At 46.5% G+C, this 24,049-nt stretch overlaps 1 protein-coding gene and 1 long non-coding RNA gene across 4 annotated transcripts in view; both read right to left on the bottom strand.

Annotated features, from left to right (window-relative positions):
* Nucleotides 1-16,248: 16,248 nt before the first annotated feature.
* On the bottom strand, nt 16,249-20,388 carry Gm40522. The gene is made up of 2 exons (XR_870824.2): nt 16,939-20,388; nt 16,249-16,589 (listed from the first exon to the last, which is right to left on the bottom strand). It is a non-coding gene; the product is annotated as a predicted gene, 40522 (long non-coding RNA).
* A 1,960-nt stretch (nt 20,389-22,348) lies between these two features.
* Nucleotides 22,349-24,049, bottom strand: part of Anp32a (acidic (leucine-rich) nuclear phosphoprotein 32 family, member A) — a 37,462-nt gene continuing 35,761 nt past the window's right edge. For 2 of the 3 annotated variants that reach the window (NM_009672.3, XM_006510778.3), the window contains exons 6-7: nt 23,790-23,853; nt 22,351-23,599 (exon numbers count right to left, since the gene is read on the bottom strand). In NM_009672.3, coding sequence (NP_033802.2) covers nt 23,538-23,599; nt 23,790-23,853 — 126 coding nt within the window. In that variant the 3' untranslated portion in view covers nt 22,351-23,537. Of the gene's footprint in view, nt 23,600-23,789; nt 23,854-24,049 lie in introns of all 3 variants that reach the window. The other variant, XM_006510779.4, reaches the window with a different exon arrangement.

Genomic DNA, 24,049 nt, shown 5'->3' with positions numbered 1-24,049 from the left:
TGGGAACTATTGGAAAAGCCCCCGCCCAGCAGTTCTCCTAGCCCCAGCACCACATAATGCTACCATGAAAGTATAGTTTATAATCCCAAACCTCAGAAGACAGAATCAGGGGGATCAGGAGTTTAAAATCATCCTTAGCTACATAACAAGCTTGAGGCCAGACACAAGGCTCTGTCTCCAAAAGAGAAGAGAAGATCCTCTCTCAGGAGAAAGACCCACCCCACAGCCCCGTGTGCGAACCCAGGTGTGGGCAGGAAGTGGGAAGGACGTTCAGCTTTGGGGAAGGGTACTCCGAGAACAGAGTGCCCTGCGGGAGGGCCGTAAGGCTAGCGGCTCTAGATCCACAGAAGGACCCACCGGTGAAGGATTGAGAGCCTCAGCTTCCTGCAGTTCTCTGGGAGAGGATGAGTCACAGAAACATAAGTTTATTCAGTGATGTAATCGTAGCTGGCACCCCTACTGGGGTGGCTGGAGAACCAGGACCCCAAGCTGTTACCCTGGAGCACCCTGTGAAGTTTCCGAGGGAGGGGGAACTGTGTTGAGGAAGGGGAAGGAGCAAGAGATCCACTGTGCCTGACACAGCAGGATGGCAGCCCTTCCCCTGGTGGGCTGCACAAATTATTTCGCTCTTCTGAGGCTCCGTTTCCAGACTTAAAGAGAGAAGAAGAAAATATGATTTATATCCCAAAGGGCTGTTGGTCACTACGTCCCATGCACACAAGCAAACATGTGTCCTATACTCTGTCTGGTTCCAGGAGCCTCATTTCTCCCCATCCCACCCCACCTCTCCTCATTTATTTATTTATTTATTTATTTATTTATTTATTTATTTATTTATTTATTTATTTATTTATTTTGTTGAGACAGTCTTAAGGTATCCAAAGATGGCCCAAGGTCATTATGTAGTGGAAGATAACCTTGAACTTCGGATTCTCCTGCTTCTGTCTCCTCGGTGCTGGGATCACATGTATGTCCCACCATGTCCCGTTACTACAGTGCAGGGGATGGGATCCAGGGCTTCCTACATGCTGAAGTCTAGCAGTTAGTAGACAAACCTCACCCAGTTGTGTTCTGACCCTATGTCCCTTCTTGGACGTCATCCTACCAGCCAGGCAGAGATCTTGAGGGCCTGTAATTGCCTGCACTTGCAAGTCAGTGCCAGCCAAGGAGGAGAGTTACAAAGAACACAAAAGAAGTGACCTTGGAGGAAGGATGCCTCTCCAGCTTCTTGCTGACACAGAGCACAGCTTTGTGTACAGAAATGTGGATGCCACAGAAGCTGGGCCACAGCAGTACGGAAGCAGCAGCTTGCAAGACGGGAGAAGTCTCAGGGATGCTATCACCAATCAATTTTGCTACTGGTTTTCTTTTTTTAATGCTCATACAAGAGGGGTGTGTAATAAAAAAAAAAAACGCATCCTATGTGAATCAGTTACGAAGAACATTTCAATCACAACAAGACTGACAGAAAGGTCTAAGGGATGAAAATGTACCAAGAGACTGGGAGACTGGGAGATGGTGCAGTTGGCCAAGTTCTTGCTGAGTGGGCATGAGAACTTGAGTTACGTTCCAAGAACACCCCCCCCCAAAAAAAGGCATGGGGACATGCGCTTGTAATCCCAGCACAAAGGAGGCAAAGGCAGAAAGCTAGTCTGATCTGCAAACTGCAGGACAAAGTTTCACTTTGTCTCAATAACCAAGTGAGGCTGGAGAGATAACTCAGAGGCAAACACTTCAGGCAGCTGAGCAACTGCCTGAATCTCCAGCTCCAGGGATCCAACATCCCCTTCTGACTTCCAAGGGAGATCCACCTGCCCTTGCTTGCACATAGCCATACCCATAAACATAGTTTAAAAAGTAAAATAAAGGCCGGGCGTGGTGACGCATGCCTTTAATCCCAGCACTTGGGAGGCAGAGAGAGGTAGGTGAATTTCTGAGTTTGAGGCCAGCCTGGTCTACAGAGTGAGTTCTAGGACAGCCAGGGCCACACAGAGAAACCCTGTCTCAAAAAAATCAAAAATTAAAAAAAAAAAGTAAAATAATTCTAAAAAAACAAAAGAAAACAGCACTGGGTGGTGATGGTGCATGTCTTTAGTCCCAGCCCTAGTGAGGTTGAGGCAGGTGGATCTCTGAGTTCCAGGCCAGCCTGGGTTTACAGACTGATTCCCAGGACAGCCAGGACTACAGAGAAACCCTGTCTTGAAAAATAAACAAGGGGGCTGGAGAGATGGCTCAGTGGTTAAGAGCACTGGCTGATCTTCTAAAGGTCCTGAGTTCAAATCCCAGCAACCACATGGTGGCTCACAACCATCTGTAATGAGATCTGACACCCTCTTCTGGTGTGTCTGAAGATAGCAACAGTGTACTTAGATATAATAATAAATAAATCTTTAAAAAAAGAAAAAAGAAAAACAAACAAATAAGCCCTTTCTCTCTTGAGTTGCTTTTGAACCTGGAATGTGGCTCAGTGGTTAAGAGCACTGACTGCTCTTCCAAAAGACCTGGGTTTAATTATTAGCACCCACACAGCAGCTCACAACTATCTATAACACCAGTAGCATTGAATCTGACACCGTAACACAGACATGCATACAGGCAAAACACCAATGCACATCAAATATAAGTAAATCTTTTTTTTTTTTTTAAGCAAGGTGGCTAGCTCCTGAGGAATGACACTCCAGGTAGTCCTCTGCCCCCCCCACACTTATGCACACATATCATGTGCACACACATGAACACACAGATGTAAACAGACATGTGCACGTACATGAATACACACACATACATACATGCACAAAAGTACTAAAAAATACGTGATTTGCCAGGTTTGGTGATCATAGTTGTGATCCCAGCCCTCAGGAAGCAGACACGTGAAGTGAAGCTAGATCATACATTTCTGGCCAGCAAGCACTGCATAGTGAGACCTTGTCCCAAACAAAAACAAACTACAGAAGTTTTGGTGATTGGGTATGCCCAAATGACTACATAAGGCCCTATCTTAGAAATAAAGAGAAAGCTAAAATACAGAGATCATGGGGTACCCAGCCCCAGCTGATACATCTATAACATAATGCCAGCACCTAAGTCTCAAAGAACATCTTGGAAGAGAAGGCAGGGAGGGAGACTGTGAAAGCCAGAGGGTCAGGAAATCTGCTGTGAGATTGTATCTCCTGGAAATGGTGGGAAACTACACTCACGAAGTCTCACCAACATGGCTGCTTAAACAAGACCTGAACAAACACAATAGCAACAGACAGAATAGCACAGAAGGAGGAAATCTCATGGGGTCCTACTCCTAGACAAAGAACTACAGGCCCCTAAGAAGTATTGAAAGTGAGAGAAATAATCTTTCCTGGGGATGAGCCTCCAGTGACCAATTTCATACATATCTATTTGACTATGAGACTGTCTCAATGCAGACAAACAAAAACAGAAAAGGGGGTTAACAAGTAAAAATATCAACAGTCATTGTACTGTCGTGAGGTAATTCCACCATAGAACACATGCACACTCTTAAAGCAGAATGGAAAGACTATTGCTGGCCCATGGCTACATAGGGAACTTACCCAAATCTTGCAGCCCCAAGCCTTGCCTTCCTTTTATGCATAAACCCCACATCCTGGCTGACACACTCTGGCTAGCAAGAACAGTTGTGGCCTGTTAGAGTATTTACTGCCTTTTAAGCTTGGGTTCCTGAATCAATAAGCTCCCTTTTCCGTCCGAAGCCAGGAAGCTGCACTGAGCCGTGGCTGAGTCCTACCCTATGCCCTGCGTCTATGGAGTCACAGCTTCTATCTCCCAAGTGCAAAGCCTACACTGGCTGTAAAGAGGAAGGGGCTGGACTGGGAGGGAGAGGGGAGGGGGTGGGGGTGGGCAAAGGGGTCCACTTGTCCTGCAGCTCCCCTTGAAATTGATGTTTATGAGCCAGACCTAGTGGCCCACACCTTTAATCCCAGCACTTAAGAGGCAGTCAGATCTTTGTGAGTACAAGGCCAGCTTGGTCTACACAACGAGTTTTAGCCAAAGCTACAAAACAAGTCTCTATCTAAAAAAGGATTCCTTAAGAATTTATGGACCTTTTGTGCTTCTAAGAACCAAACCTAGGACCTCAGAAATGCTAAGCAAGCTGTATATTGCTAAGTTATACACCAGCCATCCCTTTATTTATTTATTTATTTATTTAATTTTTGTCAGAACATCAAGATGGCTCACAGGGTGAAGGAACTTGCAGAACAAGCCTGGTCATCATGAATTGCATCCCCAGGAACCCATGCAAAGGTGAAAGGAGAGAACCAGGTCCACGGAGCTGCCCTCTGGTCTTCATGTGAGCATCACCACATGCGTACACTGATGCACCCACCCAACCATGCACCCACCCACCCATGCACCCACCCACACCCACACACACACCCATGCACCCACCCACCCACACACCCATCCATGCACACACACACACCCATGCTCCCACCCATCCCCACACCCACCCATGCACCCCACACACCCACCGATGCACCCACCCACCCCCACCCCCACCCATGCACCCCCACACTCACACACACCTCCCACCCCCCACCCGTATATACCGATGCAACCACCCACCCACACACCCACCCATGCACCCACCCCCCCACACACACACCCATGCACCCCACACACACACCCTTGCTCTCCCCACACACACACCCATGCACGCCCCCCCACACACACGCACCCACCCATGCACCCCTCCACACACACCCCCACTCCCCCCCACACACACCCAAGCACCCACCCACACACATAGGAAATAAATAAATGTTACAGGTGACTGTGAGTCTCCCATGGGTGCTAGAAACCAAACCTGGGTCCTCTGCAAGAGCAGCAAGTGCTCTTAATCTCTCAGCCATCTCTTCAGCCCCCACATATAGATTTTCTGCATTCTTCGTTACAGCTGCACTATTTTCCACAGCATGGTTTTATGATAACAGTAACTAACTCCCTTTCTATTTTTAAGTTATGTGCATTGGTGTAAAGATGTCAGATCTCCTAGAAGTAGAGTCACAGACGGTTGTGAGCTGCCATGTGGGTGCTGGGAATTGAACCTGGGTCCTCTGGAAGGGCAACCAGTGTTCTTTTTTTGTTGTTGTTGTTGTTGTTTTTGTTTTTTGAGACAGGGTTTCTCTGTATAGCCCTGGCTGTCCTGGAACTTACTCTGTAGACCAGGCTGGCCTCAAACTCAGAAATCCGCCTGCCTCTGCCTCCCGAGTGCTGGGATTAAAGGCGTGCTCCACCACGCCCGGCTGAATTTTTTTTTTAACACCATTTCAAAACACTGTGTGTGTGCACTGCAGAGTGTGGACTACTGCTGAGCGTCGGCTCCACAGCTTCTCTCAGTGGGATACTTTTACCCTGTGCACTTCAAGCTTCCCTATCTGTGAAACTGGGCTGGTAGCCCCTACCCCACAATGCCATGAGACTGGAAGCTTTGTATCTGTAAAGCTCTGAAGTTCTGAGCAGGTACGTTGCACATCCTGTCAGCTTTTATCACTACACGTGCCTTGCCTGCTTGTGTGAGCACTTTTGTAAGACAGTTTTCTAAAAAGAGATGGTGCCATGAGATGGACGTTGTAGTTCATGTCATTTGATCTTAGCACTCTAGACGCTAAGGCAGGAAGATTGCAAGCCCGGGCTTAGCCTGGGTTATACAGCTTGGGCTACAGAGCTAGACCATGTGTATAAACAAACAAACAAGACAGGGTGGGAAGAAGGCAGGAAGGAAGGAAGGAAGGAAGGAAGGAAGGAAGGAAGGAAGGAAGGAAGGAAGGAAGGAAGGAAGGAAGGAAGGAAGGAAGGGAGGGGAGAGGAAAGAAGGAAGGCAGAGAACGTAAGGGCTAAAATGCCTGTCAAATCACCCAACCTGATCCACAGTCATTGCTGTCTGAGCCAACCCTCTACCATACACTTGTTCTCCCTCTAGGTCCAGCCTTTTAAAGATTTTGTTTATTTATTTTATATATATGATGAGTACACTGTAGCTGTCTTCTGACACACCAGAAGAGGGCATCAGATCTCATTATAGATGGCTGTGAGCCACCATGTGGTTGCTGGGAATTGAACTCAGGACCTCTGGAATAGCAATCAGTGCTCTTAACCACTGAGCCATCTCTCCAGCCATACTTCTTTTCAAACATTCACAGGCTGGAGATGTGGCTCAGTTAGTACAGTGATTGTCTAGCATGCATGAAGCCTTGAGTTCAGTCCCTGACACTGCTTAAAGCAACCGTGGTTACACACCTGTAGTCCTGTCACTGGTGTATGGAGAAAGAAAGATCAGAAATGCCAGGCGTGGTGGCGCACGCCTTTAATCCCAGCACTTGGGAGGCAGAGGCAGGTGGATTTCTGAGTTCGAGGCCAGCCTGGTCTACAAAGTGAGTTCCAGGACAGCGAGGGCTACACAGAGAAACTCGGGGAAAAAGAAAGAAAGAAAGAAAGAAAGAAAGAAAGAAAGAAAGAAAGAAAGAAAGAAAGAAAGAAAGAAAGAAAGAAAGAAAGAAAGAAAGAAAGAAAGAAAGAAAGAAAGAAAGAAAGAAAGAAAGAAAGATCAGAAATTCAAAGGCATCCTGGACTAGGTAGTGAGTCTGACATCAGCCTAGGCTACATGAGACACCCCTCCCCAGTTAAACATGATCCATAGTTAGAAGCAAGACTTGAATTTTGGAACTTGAGTTTAACAGAGATGTGAAAGTTTCAAGTTCATGTGCTTGCTGACCTCAGGATGCCAAGTCTGGATATGAATCATCCAGGCATTGCAGCTGACTCCCCAGACAACGTGGCCATAGAGAACACATCACAGCCTCATCCGTAGCAGTCACAGCCTGGAAAACAACAGAGACTAGTTAAATAATTCACTGCTTACCCACATAGTGGATTACTGTGTCACCATTTAAAACAGAAAGAAGGCTCTCTCTGTACCCAGAACAACACCCAAGATATATTTCTCTCAATGAGAACCCAAGAGTGGAAACTTTGGTACCCAGATCCCTCCCTTCATCAGGATGGAGACGTGTGCTTCCTCACTCGGTGGCATATTTGAAATGAAGATGGATTGCCATCAAAGGCCCGCCATGGTTTTTTATTCTTAGAATATAAAATAACGACATGTTTTACAATTTATAGCATTTGGAATGTTATTTAAGTCCATAGCATTTACCAAGTTCAAGGCATTGTCTTGCATGATATGAAGATCTTACCTATATTTTTTCTTTTTACTGTATTTATTTAGTCAGAATGTGAGTGTGTATGTGTGCTTGTGTTCACCTGCTAAAGCACACACACATGTGTGTGCAGATAAGAGGACAGACAGACAGCCCCCGGGACGTGGGTTTTTTCTTCCACCATGGAAGTCTGGCAATCAGATTCAGGTCACTGGACTTGGCAGCAAGCTCCTTTACTAAGCTATCTGGCAGCCCATGCATGCACACACAAGCACACATACACACACACAGGCACACACTCATACACACACACATGCACACACACACACACTCCCAAAGTCAATGAGGCTCCCATATCCATTTGTTGTTTTGATATTTTGATTTTTATCTTTTAAGCCTCTGACAGATTTCATTTTGTTATTTGGAAGTATCAAGGGTCAGCAGATGAATGCATCCCTTAAGCCTGACCACACATGCCATGATTTCAAAACTGCAATCCCACAGCTCTGCCTCACACGTGGGTCCCCCAGATCAAGCCAACAGAAGGGCAGCACCATGGCTAACCAGCGAGGAAATCCACCGTCCCCTCTGAGGGCAACAGCACAGATGCCAGCTGTGTTGGAATGGGGATTTGTCTTTTAAGTCCTCTTTCTCCCTACGGGCTCAGTGGCGTCAACTCTCTGACATCCTCACAGTTCTCAGGGTCTGAACTGCTTAAATATCAAGATTCAAAGCAGCATCTTTCCCATTTTTAAAAAATGTATTACTCTGTGTGTGTGTGTGTGTGTGTGTGTGTGTGTGTGTGTGTGTGTGATGTGCAAGCATAGGCACAAGGTCAGAGAGTAACTCTGCAGAATATATTCTGTCTTCTCACCTTTGTGGGGTAACAAACCCCTTTGCCTACTGAGACTTCCCACTAAGATTTTGGTGGTTGGGTGGGGGGGCAGGGGGTAACTGGATCGCAAGTAGCCCAGGCTGCCTCCCTGCCTCCACCTCCCAAGTGCTGGGATTGTAAGTATGCACCACCATGCCTAGTTTATTCATTGCTGAGAATGAAAGCCATGGCTTTCTGTGTGCCAGGCAAGCAGGCAGTCTGCCCCTTGCACTCCAGCCCCAGCTGCTCCAAATGCCATCGGCATGGCTGGAGTTTGGGTGGCCAGTGCCTGTTCTTACTTTATTCGAGTTATGGTGTCAAGTAAATGTAGGAATGTTAAATCTCTTTCAGTCTCCAGAAATGATTCTAAACTTTCCACTTTTAATAAGTGTTTGGGCTGCAAAGATTCTTTGATACCACTTCCCCAGAGGATGTGATATGTTGCTTTCCATTTGTATTCAGTGTTATACGAGTCGGGAGATCAGCATCTCAGCATCATGGGAGTGTGTGTGTGTGCGTGTGTGTGTGTGTGCGTGTGTGTGTGTGTGTGTAGCTATCCTTCTAATAAAGACGCTCCTGGGAGCTGCTCCAAGTGTCTTGAGTCTATCTCTGTCTAAAGACAAAGGCCTGTGTCATCAGCAGCCATCAGGGATGGAAGCTCGGTGTACTCCTGGACTCAGGACTCATAGCACACAGATCCCAAGAACCATCAAGAGATCCATGCTGGGGCTGGGGATAGAACAGTCAGCAGAGTGCCCAGTGTGCAGGAAGCCCTGGCTTCCACCCCAGCACTACATAAACTAGGCATGCAGTACACACTTATACTAGCCCTTGTGTGGTGGAGGCAGGAGGATAAGAGTTTTATGGCCGTCCTTCGTGGCAACAAAATGAGCTCAAGGCCAGCAAGGGTAACCGAAGACTCTGTCTCCCCTCCCTCCATCTCCCACCCCGCAGAAGAGGCCCAGGCTAGCTTCCTGCAGGGTTTTGTTGTTGTTTGGCAGTTTTGTTTTGTTTTAAGATTTACTTACTTTGGGCCAAGCATGGTAATGAACTCCTTTAATCCCAGCATTCCGGAGGCAGAGGCAGGAGGACCTGAGTTCAAGGCCAGCCTGGTCTACAGAATGGGTTCCAGGACAGCCAGGGCAACAGAGAGAAACCTTGTCTTGAAAAACCTGGGCCTGCAGGAACCCTTCAATTTTTATTTCATGTGTATGAATTTTTGAATGCACGTGTGTTTTGCCTGCACCGCTTGCCTGCCTGGTACTCCTAAAAGCCAGAAGATGACACCAGAGTTGGGAGTGGTTGTAAGTGGCCATGTGGGTACTGGGAACTGAACCAGGGTCCTTTGCAGTGCAGCAAGTGATTTTAACCACTGAAACATCTTTCCAGTCCCACTAAAGTCACATTGTAACTACCTGATGAAGTATATCATGAAGAGACACCCAAATAGGCTCACAAAGACAAATTGTAGTATATTTCAAATATCTGTATTTTTAGTTGGATTTAATTTTGTTTCACTTCATTATATAGACAAAAGTCTCATATATCCAAGTGTGTGTGAAACTACAGATGACTAAAATAGGCCCTTTTTATACAAAAACAAAGTTAAAATTAATTTTTTCTATTTTTGCTAACCAGGAGATAATTACAGAATTCATAAACATTCACCCACAGTGCAATGGTTATACATTCCTGACATGAAAAATCATATTATCTACAATTACTTTAAAATCAAAACGAGGGCTGGAGAGATGGCTCAGTGATTAAGAGCACTGACTGCTCTTTCAGAGGTCCTGAGTTCAATTCTCAGCAACCACTTGGTAGCTCACAACCATCTGCAATGGGGTGTGATGCCCTCTTCTGGTGTGTCTGAAAAGAGCAATGGTGTACATAAAATAAATAATCATTTTAAATTTTAAAATCAAAATGAATTTAAAGATAAGCAATACGTGGAGAGAAATAAATGGTACCAACACATGAGGCATGGGATTAACACAGTTACTTCATGAACCAGCTCCCACAAATCTCACAAAAGCACTAGGTATCCTCCCCCACCAAGGAAAGGGCATAGGGAGAGAACTTAAAGAGCCATGTGAATTTTTATCAAGGTCCTGGGTTCAACTCCCAGCTTCACACCCACATAAACATCATGAATAATAACCCAAATCAAAAACATTTCCTTGTAAAGAGCCTGGAGGGATGGCTCAGTGGTTAAGAGCATGTGTTCCTCTCGTAGAGGTCCTGGGTTTCGTTCCCAGCACCCACACACATCAGGGGGCTCACAGTTACCTGAAACTCCAGATCCAGGGGATGTAGCAGGTCTGGCTTCCTACAGCACCTACACACACACACACACACACACACACACACACACACACACACACACACGGGAAGGACACACACACACATATTTAAAAATAATAAATCTTTCAAAAATATTTAATTCAGGCCAGCAAGTGCATGCCACTCAACCCCGAAGAGAGAGGAGTTCAGTTCCCAAGGCTCATGACGACGATGACGACAACAACTACAACTACAACTACAATGACAACTACAATGACAACTACAATGACAGAAGGCAGAGCTGAGTCCTTAGCACCGTCTTCTAACTCACTCCCTTTCACACACTCGTTTACAGTGAGTACATGTTTGCACACACTAAGAATGAGAAATAAAACTTTATGAACTATTTAGCTTTATCAGCGGTCAAAAGACTACGAATTAAAAAATGAAATTAAATCAAGTTGCTCCTACAAAATGGGAGAGGGGGCACAAGTAACTGGAAAGGACGCCCAAGGCAGCCATGATGCAGATGCAGGCAGACAGACCCTCTCATATCCCACATGGGATAAAGAAGTTCAAAACTTTCAGGAAAATAATTTGCTAGTATTAAATATTCAAAAAGTAAAACAAAGCCACCCACCTCTGGCACACTTCAAGAATCCACATTAAGGAAGGAAAAAAATCAAAATGTAGCCTGAGACAATATTCGTCAAACCTTTTTGACAAAAAGCTGGAGGCTAGCATGCGACAACAGTCTATACAGGCCACACGCACACAGTGGGGGACACTGCGGACTGAAAACCAAGCCTTTGAAGTCAGCTTAGTGAAGTTACAGACTTGAGTGAAAGAGGAAACATGTTACCGTACTCTTAAACGAGTTAGAGGTGGGTCATGAGACGGTTCATTGATTGGTTGGTTGGTTGGCTGGTTGATAGAGATTAGATCTCACTATGTAGGTCTGTCTGGCCTGCAACCCACCTCGTAGAATAAATTAGCTTTGAACTCATAGAGAGCTGCCTGTCCCTGACTCCTGAGTGCTGGGATTGCATGGTCCAACGTTTCTATCTATTTACAGTGTGTGTGTGTGTGTGTGTGTGTGTGTGTGTGTGTGTGTGTGTGTGTGATGTGCCATGGTGCATGTGAGGAGGTCAGAAGATGACTTTAGGAGATTATTTTTCCTCCTTCCTCCTTGGGTTCAGGTGTTGGAGCTGGGGAGCAGGCGCTTTGACTCACTAAACTGTCTCACTAGCCCTGTTCACTTTGGTAATATGAAAAATCACGCTGAAGTATTTTAGTTGACTGTAAAAACACATTAACGTTCTAGGTGATTATGAATTGGCTATGGTTGCCAGTCTGTGATCTTGGTTTTGCATATAATCGCCATGCTGTTGTTTAATTACAGCATTTTTATTGTACACACAGAAAGCCCGATAATATATTTGCCACCTCCATTCTATAATTAACCTTTTTCTATACTTACTTTATCACATGTACATTGATCCATATAATTTTTATGCATTACTAAATAAATTCCAGAAATCAGTACCACTTCATCTCTGAGTGCTTCAGCACACACATCATTAGCTGTGGCTCAGTGTTTATTTACAGTTGTATGGCTTTTTAGTTTACACACAGTGAAGCGCATAAATCTTACATGGTTGATGAATTTTGATAAATGCATACACATGTATAATCCACACCCAATTAAGATGTAGAGTAATTCCACCATTCCAGGTCCACCTTCTCGCTTCTCCAATACATTCCCATCCCCGAGCGCCTGGTAGCAAACCAATATCTGACACCTACTACTCTACATTACTTTTGATTGTTGTTGCACTTCATATGAGCACTTGGGGGTGTGGCTCAGTGGTAGAGCATGTGTGTTTAGTGTGCACAGGGCTCTGGATTCCATCCCCAACACTATGCTGAGCACACACACACACACACACACACACACACACACACACACACAATCTGTGGTGGACTAAGGGAGATTGCTTAGTGTGTAGTGTTTATTGGACAAGCATGAAGACCTGAAATCAGGTCCCCAGAACCTACATAAAAGCCAGGTGTAGTGGAATGTACCTGTGACCCCAGCACTGAATAAGGAGGAAACACAGGATCCTGGAGGCTTGCTGCTAAGAGGCAGATCTCTATGAGTTCAAGGCCAGCCTGGTCTACATGGTGAATTCCAAGGTAGCATAGAGAAACCCAGTCTCAAAAAGAAAAACAAAAATCTGCTCTGATCTCTTGGGTCTTGGAAACAGTAAGAGGAAAACACTGGGTAGGATGCAGCTCAGCTGGAAGAGGGCCTACCTAGCCCACATGAAGCCCTGGCTTCAATCCCCAGAACCACAGTAACAGAGCATGTCCGCAATCCCAGCACCATGAGAGTGGAAGCAGGAAGGAGGGACAGAAGTTCAAAGTCGTCTTTGACCACTTAGCAAACTGAGGGCTTCCCTGGAATATGTGAGACCTTGCCTCAGACAAACTAACAAACAGGCACGAGTGCCCAAGATCCCTCTGGGATGGGCCCCAGTGGTTCTTTCTGCACCGTTTGGACAGTCTATCAATTAAGGTTGGAGTCCCCTGGCCAGATGACTGGAGCAGTGGCTGGTGTCTGTTATGATATCGATACGAATGTCTCCCAAAGGCTCCTATGGGGAAATCTGATCCCAAGCTGGTAGATGCAATCACTGGGAAGTGACTGGGTCCGTGAGGGCTTCGGCTCCACCACAGAGTTTACCTGTTGATAGATTCCTAATTGACAGCTTTATGGTGTGATGGCAGAGACATCAGGAAGTAAGGCCCACTAGGAAGAAGTAGATCATTAGAGATAGGCCTTTGAGGGATGACATATATTGCCTCCTTCCCTTTCAAATATCTCTTCTCTGCTTCCTGCCCATCCTGAGGTGGGCAGCTGTTCCACCCTGCCTTTCCACCATGGCATGTTACTTCAGAGGCCTAAACACAGGGATCCAGCTGGCCCGACTGCCTGTGAAACCATGAGTCAGAGTGAATGTGCCTTTATGTCACTCCTCTCAGATATCTGTCCCAGCACCAGGAGCTAACCATCTGTCATGGCCCAAAGAAACCTAGGACAAGTCTCACTCCACACCTGTGGCTCCTCCCCGCACTTCTCACCCCGCCCCCTACCCTAAACCTCTCTCTGGGCTTCTTCTTCCCTTCTCTCAGCTTCGAATTCTCCTCCAGATGCGGCTGGCAGTTCTATCCCTCATGGCTACAATAAACCTCTTCTCAATCTTACCTTGGAGCGATCTTGTCCTTATTTTCATTCCCTGTCTAAAGCAAAAACTGTCCAATCCCGGGCAAGAACTGTCCAATCCCGGGCAAGGTTCCCTGATGCAAGTGGTAATTGGCTCCAACAGCCTACTTTGGCCTGGGACGTGTAGAGAACAGTGGAACTAACTGAATATCCAAGGCGCAGCCATGTGTTTGAGTGACAAAAGGTGCCATTCGTTTTAAGTCTCACAAATACCTGTTCACAGCTGGGCTGCTGTGGGTGCTTCCCGATTTTCTCCTTGACTTCCGACTTCTGGTGATGAGGTCTGGAATGCCTGCTGAAGGAAAGCCAGGAGAGGAGACACCTGACACGTGCCCGTGTTTGGGAGAGCCTGTACCTGGGGTTCCAACACAGGACTTCCCTCTGGAATTGGTCTAGGAGAGTGGATGGATCCAGGGTGACAGGAGAAAGACCATCCCAGTACCCAGTTAGGACAGAGAATCAGGAGGCACAGGGAGATTTGAGAGGGCTCCAAATGAGGGGCCAACAGGCTCCAGAGATTCAGAAAAGACAAACAGAACACAAATCTGCCAGCAATCTGTAAACAATTGTCCCATGGGAATGGGAGGGTGTAGTACGTTTCCTGCCCATAGTTGAACCGTGTTGAAATTGCAGAAAAGAACAAAGGCTGTTTTCCTGTTTTATGACATGTATGTATGTATGTGTGTATGTATGTATGTATGTATTTAGTGTACATGTGGTGTGTTTTGGGATGCAAACACACCGAGGTGCACATGTGGAGGTCAGAAAACAATTGGCTGAAGCTGTTTCTCCCCATGTGGGTCTTGGGAACAGAACTTGGGTCTTCAGCGTTAGTAGGACACACCTCACCTGCTCTGCCCAGAAGGGCTTTTTTTTTACCCTTACACTTCAACTTTTAGGAACCAAATATGATGGTTAATTTTGATTATCATTTTGATAGAATTTAGAATCGCCATCAAAGCTCTAGGTGCCATGAGTCACAGCCTGGCAACTGACCTGACTTCATCTTCTCCCCACATTAAGTCAAAAGACCTACCCTGAATGTGAATGGCCCCATTCTATGCCCTAGGCCCTGAACTGAATAAAAAGAAGAAAGTAGGCTAAACACCAGAGTTGTCCTCTCTGCTTCCTGACTGTGGACCCATTGCTACCAGCAACATTACTCTCCTGTTGCCATGACTACCCACCAACCCATACCCTCAAACTGAGAGTCAAACAAGCCTTCCTTCCTTAGCTGTTCCCATTGGCTGTTAGAACAATGAGGAAAGTAACTAGTACACTCCTTGTAGCTCATGGGTTAGCAGAAGGCAGGCCTTCTCCATCGCACCTTTGTCAGCTTTGTCTGACAAAGGTCTTTCCTTGTGACCCTGTTCCCTGGCAGTCTTCAAGTGAAGCAGCCACCAAGGGGGGCTGTCGTACTTCATGGGCTCCTATACCTGGACTTGGGGATCCTTCTCATTTTTCCATGAATACCTCATTTCTCCCCTCTTCTACCTTGGTGTCTATGTTACTTCTGTCACTGTGACAAATATCTGGGGGAGATGAGTTACTTAAAATGACAAAATATTTACTTTGGCTCGTGACCTGAGAACTTTTGATCGGTGGTCAACTGAGTCCATTTCTGGGCTTGTGCTGAGGTAGGAAGCTACCATGGAAGGGAGCAAAGCTGTTCACCTCAAAGGGGAGACACAGGTGGATGTGGGGGAAACATGGAAGGAGAGATGGGATAGGGCTAAACACTTCTTGAGAAAAGCTCTCTTGTAGCCCAGGTTGGCTAGGAACTGGCTGAGGCTAAGGCTAACCTTGAATTCTTGATGTCTTTGTCTCTACCTCTGAAGTGCTAGGAAAACACCCCTCACCTCCATTGAGGCTCCCTTCTCCACCCTGGATATCCCCACCTCTGGCCTGCAGCTCCTCTGCTGGCCCTCTCCTTCTTCATTCCTGACAATTTCGACTCACCTCCTTAACCAGCTTAGAATTTGAACTGTACCCTCATAACTCTCCAAAGAGTCTACTTTAGGGGGCTATTGTTTGTTTGTTTGTTTGTTTGTTTGTTTGTTTTGAGACAGGGTCTCATGTATCCCAGCCCAGCATTGAACATAGTATGCAGCTGAAGATGACCTTGAACTTCTGATCCTTCTGTCTCGTCTCCCAAGCGCTATGATTACGGGTGTGCACCACCATGCCCAGTTCTTACAGTATCAGGGAAGGAACCCAAACACTGTGCATGTTAGATAAGAACTTTGCCCACTCAGCTTCAGTCCCAGCTTCTTAATCTACCACGTTAAAGCCACACTCAGTCGTTGGCTGCCTTGTGCTTGCTTTCCCACCACCCAGAACAACTTCCTCACGCCTTCTGTCCCCACCTCAAGCCCCTACCCCCATCCTACCCTTCCCTGTACCTGTGTCTTATTGATGATCCCAGATTATATTTTCTTCAAACACCAAAAGTATCTGCCTTCCAATTCCCCACCAGGGAATCAACCCACTTAGGTGATCAATGGCCTTTCTCTTGCTCTCCGGATACAAAGGATGAGGCATATCCTGTCTCTATGGAAGACTGTATTAGTCAAGGGTCTCTAAAGTAACAAAACTTATAGAATGAATCTCTCTATATATACAAAGGGGATTTATTGCAATGACTTACAGGCTCCAGTCCAGCTAATCCAACAATGGTGGGCTGTGAACTGAAAGTCCAAGAATCTAGAAGTTGCCCAGTCCATGGGGCTGGATGCCTCGGCTAGTCTTCAGTGTACACTGGAATCTTGAAGAAGCAGGATCTCATGCCAAGGGGGAGATGGACTTGCCAACAAGGTGAGAGCAAGCAGGCAAAGAGCAAAAGCGGCGTTCTTCCATGACCGTATACGGACTTCCAACAGAAAGTATGGCCCAGGTTAAAGATGTGTATCGTTATCTTCCCCCTCAAGATCTGGATTTGAAGTGGATCTTCCTACTTCAAAGTAAGCAAAAATTCCTCATTGGTGTGCCCTCATTTTTTATCTTAGTTACTTTCATATGTAGTCATGTTGACAACTAAGAATAGCAATCGCAAGTCAAACTTGTATTTAAATCCAAGACCCCATGCTTCCCTATTACCCAATGTCATCCATAACTCTTTCTCCTGCTCCATCCCTAGCAGAATGTTTGCCCTGACCTCCTGAGCCTCCTAGAGATGGGCAGTAAGAGGTAGCTTGTCCAAGGCCACATAAACCTCCTGGCACTGGCCCATGACAGCCCAAGCCCATGACAGCCCAAGCCCATGACAGCCCAAGAGTTTAGCATCTTGAGCTATGCAGCCTCACCTGATTTTTAAAGCCCCAGACACGACTGTTGATGCTTGGAAACAGACAGCAGCATCTCTGCAAGCAGCAAGAGGCTCATTCTTGAGTTTCGTACTTGAGTTTTAGAACATGTTTGTTATGAGACATCTGTCCCCAGGGATAATGGGAATACTGTGTCACTGGTTTGGAAAGCAGAGAGAGTTGCAGAGATGAGAGAGAGAACTGTGTTGGGTCTGAGAGCTTGAGTCCTTGAGGGAAAGTGTGAAATTAGTCAAGACGAATCTTGCTGTGTTCAACCGTAAGCCACGCTAGCCCTGAGAACGTAAGACACATGCACCTTTCTGGCTAGGTGACCTTGAGTGGATAATGACTATTTTGAAGAAAGTTTTGATAAGCAAACAGCAAATCATCAGCTCCTGAAGTGACTCTGTCTGTGCTGGCTAGGTTTTTTGTTTGCTTGTTTTGCTTTTTTTGTTTGTTTGGTTTTTGTTTTTTTTCGAGACAGGGTTTCTCTGTATAGCCCTGGCTGTCCTGGAACTCACTCTGTAGACCAGGCTGGCCTCGAACTCAGAAATCCACCTGCCTCTGCCTCCCAAGTGCTGGGATTAAAGGCGTGCGCCACCACACCCAGCTGTTTTGCTTTTTTAGATATATTTATTTTATTATATGTAAGTACACTGTAGCTGACTTCAGACACACCAGAAGAGGGCATCTGTTCTCATTACAGATGGTTTGTGAAGTATCGTGTGGCTGCTGGGATTTGAACTCAGGACCTTCAGGAAGAGCAGTCAATGCTCTTAATCGATGAGCCATCTCTCCAGCCCAAGATTTCTTAGGCTTGGTAATTTAAACTTAACTTTAGCCCTCACAGTTGGTTCGTACCTCCAACCATGAGGATTCCAGGTTTGGCAGCAAATGCCTTTACCCTCTGAATCATCTTGCTATCACATCACTTTAAAAAAATAGTTTTCACTCTCTATTTCCCCTTGCTTTTTTCTAGTATCTCCGAATCTTGAGGCATACAGGCAGTTGCTTTCACCTACTCTCTACAGGAGCTATGAAAATTATGTTGACCCAGGTTTGAAACTCAACTCTGCTACTTGTGGGCTGTGTGACAAATTAATTAGATCATTCAATGTCTCTGAGTCTCACTGCCCTTAACTGAATGAATGTGGTACGATCAAACTTTTCTCTCCAGGTCACTGGGAGTATTCAGTTTAATACACCATTCTCCAAACATCCCTCATGGCAAGGCTACTTTGGTAGAACCTTGAGTCCTGGGTTTTCCAGGTCCCGATCTAGAGTGAACAAGAATTCCCATGGGGTAAGACCTGGCTATCGGACAAACCCTGGGGACTCCAGTCAGGAAATCTTTGGAATCACTGGGGTTGAGCATCGGTTACTGTGCCAAGTGCTAAGCAGCTAATCTTCACTGAGAGCTTCCGTGTGTGCAGTCTTTGTAGTGAGGATGATTATAAACCAAATAGAGCTCTAGTGAATGAAAAGCAGACTTGTTCAAGGACCGCTGGGGGTTACCCACTCTGCGCTGGTCAGACCAAGGCTGAATGGAGCCACGGGATGTTAGGTTCCATGGCTTCCTGGCTCTGGTGACAGGCTGCCTTTCCCTGGAAGACGTGCCTCCACAACCAGGCTTCTCCTTCCAGTTCCGTGCAGCAAGATCTGTGTTTTGCTTTTGGTTGTTGGTTTTTTGCTTGTTTGTTTGTTGAGACTGGGTCTCACTTTGTGGCCCTGGCTGGACTAGACCATGCTGGCCTTGAACTCCCAGAGATCCTCCTTCCTTCCAAGTGCTGGGATTAAAGGTGTTTGCCATCATGCATGGCCTGAGAATGGTCTTATTAATAACTGTCTCTGTGGACCAGGAGAGGCGCCTGTGGTTAAGAGTACATACTTCTGTGTTTGCAGGATGGATTCCCAGCCTCTGCTCTGGGTAGCTCACAACTGCCTATGAACTTCAGGGTTTCTGACTTCCTATTCTAGCCTCCTTGGGCACCTGCACCTCATGTGAATATAGCCCCACACAGACACACATACATGCATAATTTAAAACACTAAGTCTTTCAAACAATAACCAAACTGTCTCTACTCTACCACTATCCAATCATGTCTCTGGACACCAGGCAGGGGCTCCTTCACACCTGCTGTTCTTGTGAGTGAGCATGGGACATCATCTAACTGAACATCTGGAGTGGAGAATGTCCCCATCCACTGGGCCGTCCACAGTCCAACGGTGCCTCACTAAGAGGAATTGTTTATTATGTTCCTGTGTCTGCTCCTGCAGTCCCAGTGACAATGTCCCCCTGGGTTTGGCTTTCTCTAGTCTCTACCCTGCTAACGCCTTCCTGGCTGGCTTCAGATCTGTCTCCATCTCCAACCTCTCTGTCCTATTCTTGCCTATGCCCAGCCTATATCCACAGGAATTGCTTGTTAGGGACCCAGGGTGGGAATCCTTCCAAATGTGAACAATGAGTTTTGGGACCAGGATATAAATAGTCTTTGCAAGTCAGCAAACGAGAGCCTGAATTGTTCACCTCTGGCCTGCATCTGCCTGCTGGCACTTCTAACACAGGATAAGTAAGAACCATGTGGTGCCAGAGCCCTGGGGTTTTAAGGCACTTACAAGCTGGAGAGTCACCTTGCCGCTAAAGCTCCGTTTCCATCTTTGTGCAATCTAGGAGACTGGAGGGAGTGGCGGTCTCAAAGCACGCAGCCTGGAGGCCACACCACAGATGACGCCACCATCCTTTCTCCAGACAATGGCTTGACTAGGAGATGAACCGGAAACCCATTGCTCTGGGAATGTGGAGAGCTGATAACAGGTCCTATTGCCATGCGAAACCTGTAGGGTTGGCTCCTACTGGAAACACTGCACTTTATACCTCCAGCCTCACTGCAGAGGAGTGTACCAAAGCCCTGAAAAGCTATCTATCCTGGGCTTGAGGCTGGGCTCTTCCACTCTCCCGTGATGTGACCTTGGGCCCACCACTTGTCCTCCCTGAACTTCACCAAGTTAGAGGGGGTGAACGAGGAGGCTTTTGTTTTAGTTTTTAGACAATTTCTCAAGTAACCAGGCTGTCCAAAAGCTTGTTATACAGACAAGGATGGCCTTGAGCTAGCCTCCGATTGCCAAGTTCTGGGATTACAGGTAGGTACCACTATGGACATCTAGGACTGGGCAACTGGCCTCTTGGGGTTTATCCATATAGCACTTACTAGCACACTGGTGACCACAGTCGTGACGGTGTGAACTGAGGAACCAGTTCATGATGCCTCACCCAGCAGTCTTGCACAAGTCAAGGATACAGTCAGTAGGGGGATTTAGTGTAAGGCTCTGGGACTAGACAGGAGCTCAGCTTCTCAGGGCTCTTCTGTACGACACTGAATCACTCTGAGACTCTGAGAAAACCCGCTGGACTGGCTGTGTTTGAAGTTCTGGGCTGGCCACAGGGTCAAGGCTCAGAAACAGTTCACTCTTCCTCCTTTCCATTCAACAAAACTAAAAACTTACCGTGTGGTAGGCCGGGTTTTACATATTATGCTCAAGGTACTCAGTCCCAGCCTTCCTCATTTACGGGGGAAGAGTTCAAGGGGAACAAAGAATGTACCCGTATGTGCAAACATGTGGAGGCCAGAGGTCAGCCTCAGAGGGTGCTCCTAGCCGTTCATCTTGATTGACACAGAGTCTCTCTGGACAGTGTGGGGCCTGCCAAGTGGGCTAGGCAGGCTGACCAGTGAGCCCCAGGGATCTGCCTGCCTGCCTCTCAGTGCTAGGTTACAAGCAGCACACAACACATCCAGCTTTAGACAATGGATGCTGAAGGTCCTCAGGTCCTCATGTTTATACTGAGCATCTCCCTAGAATTCTCATCAACCTTCCTCAAAGGTGGATGGAAATACCTGGCCTGATGCAGAAAGGGAGTCAGTCCCCTGGAGGCTGCCTGCAAAACGTATTCTTCATTACTCACACCATGTCAATTGAGCCACCACAGAGGAGCTGGGGTCCACAGCATCTGTCCTGACACATTACGCCCATGTTCTTGATACCTTCCTGTAAAGACATGCCTGCCTGGCTTCCCCATCATGACCACATAGCTTAGCCTGCAGGAGACCACCTGACTCTGCTTCTGAAGCCAGAGATAGCTAGTCTAAAAGAGCAGGTGTCAGGGTGAGGTGAGGCCCAGGTCTTCTCAGACATGTACAAGAGTCACTGGAACCCTGCCATGATGGCAAGATAGCTGATGCTTGCTATGGAGTGCAAAGCTGTATGGCTGAGAAGAAGGTCACGCAGCCAGTGTGCCATCCCTGGTCTGACAAGTTTTAGGCAATCTCATACATGACCGTTACAAAAATGCTAGGAGAGGTTTGGCCCAATGAGCATCTTGTCTAAGAGTTGACTATGAAGAAATGAAGAATCTGTGGGGGGCACTTGGTAGGCAGAGGCAGGCGGATCTCTAGGAGATTGATGCCAGTCTGACCTACAGAGTTCCAGGCCAACCAGGGCGATTTACTGAGAAAACTAATATTTTTTTTTTAAAGAAAAATGAAAGATGTTAAGTACTTGGGCTTGGTGAGCTGGAGATAGCCCACTGAGTACAAGTCTTTGCTGTGAAGCCTGATGCCTCAGGTTCAATCTCTGAGACCTACGGGATGGGATGAGAAACTGACTCCCCAAAGTTGCCCTGACATGCAAGAAACACACACACACAATGTAAATAGATTTTAAAATGATTACTTATCATTACTTATGATTACTTAAATAGATTTTAAGTGTGATTACTTATGGGAAGGATGGATGCTGCAGGAGAAACTGGAAATAATTCAACAATCTACCTATTTAGTTACAATAAATCCAATCAGAACCCAGCCATGGGATTAGCAGGGAACCACCTGAGCGCTTCGGAAAACCCAAAAAAAACAGAGACCCAGGACCATAAGTAAAAAATACAATAAATACCAGCTGTTAAGTCTAGGGTTGGTTAAATGTTTTATACATTCCTGAGTTTAAGCATACATTCTTTTACAATATGGAAAAAAAATTAACCAAAGATATTTTAAAAACAAGAACAGGAGCTATTTATTGTTGGTGTGCCTTTTAGGTGGCTTGCCTTATTTATTTATTTATTTATTTATTTATTTATTTATTTATTTATTTATTTATTTATAAGTTTTGTACCTTCCCCCCCCCCACCATCCCCCACTTTAAAGACTGTAGCCTTTAAGTAGAACATATCCCACCCAGATATGTTTTTGCTGCTTTGCGAACAAAAATTCTCCCTCCATCTCGGTGTAAGGCTATTTACTCTGTAAGAAAGCTGTTTAGCAGGTGACATTACAAGCCTTCCCTCCAGGGCCAGCAGGTGACCCTAGGACGATCAATGGCTTGTAAAGACTCAAAGGAAGCCATCTCCCAAAAAATTGTATAAAAAAGATTTATTGAAATTTATCAATGACAAACAGACATAAAACTCAAAGTTTGGCTCTTCTCAAGGGCGGGAGAAAAATGAGTGGCAGTTGTTCTGTACCAATGAGACGCAGGGTAGGAGGGACACAGCACGTCACTTCTAAAGCGATCTGGAAGAGGGATGCAGAAGGCACACAGCATTCCCTAGGAGAAACCTGCGGCCATTTCAGAGTCCCACCGGGTAAGAAAATACGAGTTTGCATTCCTTTCCTGTGCTCCAATGTATGTGAGAAGGAAAACAAGCAGAACAAAACCCCAGAGGACTCTTGGAGGGAGCTCCAGAGCGTAGATTTGTAAAAGGGTTCTAAGCTGGAGCGCCTGAGATGCGTCCTCCTGTCATTTCTGCAAAACCAGTTGCTCTAATATTTTACAGAACCAAATAGAACAGTTTTTTTTGTTTGTTTTTGTTTTTAAGAAGCTGAAACATGAAGGTTCACTTCTTTCCCATTTTACAAGTATCTCCTAACCCTGCCGTTTTTTGTTTTTTTCTTGTTGTTGTTATTTTGATTTTTTCTTTTTGGCTCTCGGGATCATAGCCCCAGAGTAATAAGAGTTCTCTTTGCAAAAAGCAAAGCCCACTGCCATCTGTGGAGGGAGGGAAAAGGGATGCGAGATGGGGACTGTCCCCAAACCAGTGCCAAAATACGCCTTTTGGTTGCTATTTACAAACCGGGGTGCTGGGTGCCTCTGGCAGCGACCACACGAACCGGAACCAGAACAGGAGTTAGTGAAGATGACAGGGGCTGTGAGTCACCTGGCAGAGGCCAGCCACGGCCTCCCGATCAACTCTGGGGATGTAGGACATACCAGAAAATGTTAGACCTCCAAGCCATCCTCTCCAGAGAGTAAGAACAAACACTTGCTTGGTGTGCACTAAGCTATTGCATTTATGGGGACAAAACCAGACACAAGGAAAAAGGAGGGGGGGAAATAAAGTGTGGCAGTAAAAATAGTATTTTATTCCTCCCCTCCCCCCCACCCCCACCCCCCATCAACCCCCAGTACACTTTTCCCCTCTCCTTCCCACAGCAATGCTACAATCAGAAAAAAATAAGTTTCGGGGGGCAGGAATAGGAGGGGGAGGGGATATGGGTAAAAACAGTCAAATCACAATAGGAATTTCCCCAAACAGGTTCATTCCTTAGTCATCCTCTTCGCCCTCATCGTCCGGTTCTCGTTTTCGCTTCTGACTCCCTTCTTCTTCTGGAAAAATGGAGGGAAAGGGAGAGTTATCAGGCAGCCATCTTCCCGGCAGCCCCACCCCCACTGGGAACCAGAACACATCCAGGAAGCGTGGGTGCCCCCTCCCATCGCCTGGCCCTTAAAGCCCAAGCAGGGCAATGCTAGAGTCAAAGGGGTCAGGCTGCCACTGGGAGAGAGAAGGCTGACATACCACCAGCTTCTTCTTCGTCTTCCTCGTCATCCACTTCCCCGTCATTGTAACCTTCCTCATCCTCCTAGGGGCAAAGAAAGACAGCAGGGTATTAGCAGTGCCCCTGCTGGATCTGGGGAGGCAGCTCCCAGTCCCACTGATCCAAGCTCCACCCCAGCCCCTAGGTAAAGGCAGGGCCTAGCAGCACACATTTGTATTCCAGCACCTTGGAGACACAGACAGGTGGAACCCTGGAGCTCACCGGCAGCCGGCTTAGCCAA

The sequence above is a fragment of the Mus musculus genome, chromosome 9 (genome assembly GCF_000001635.26).
Source record: "Mus musculus strain C57BL/6J chromosome 9, GRCm38.p6 C57BL/6J".
NCBI lineage: Eukaryota > Metazoa > Chordata > Mammalia > Rodentia > Muridae > Mus > Mus musculus.
Note: the sequence above shows the minus strand (reverse complement) of the source record. Positions and strands in the feature narration are given on the sequence as shown.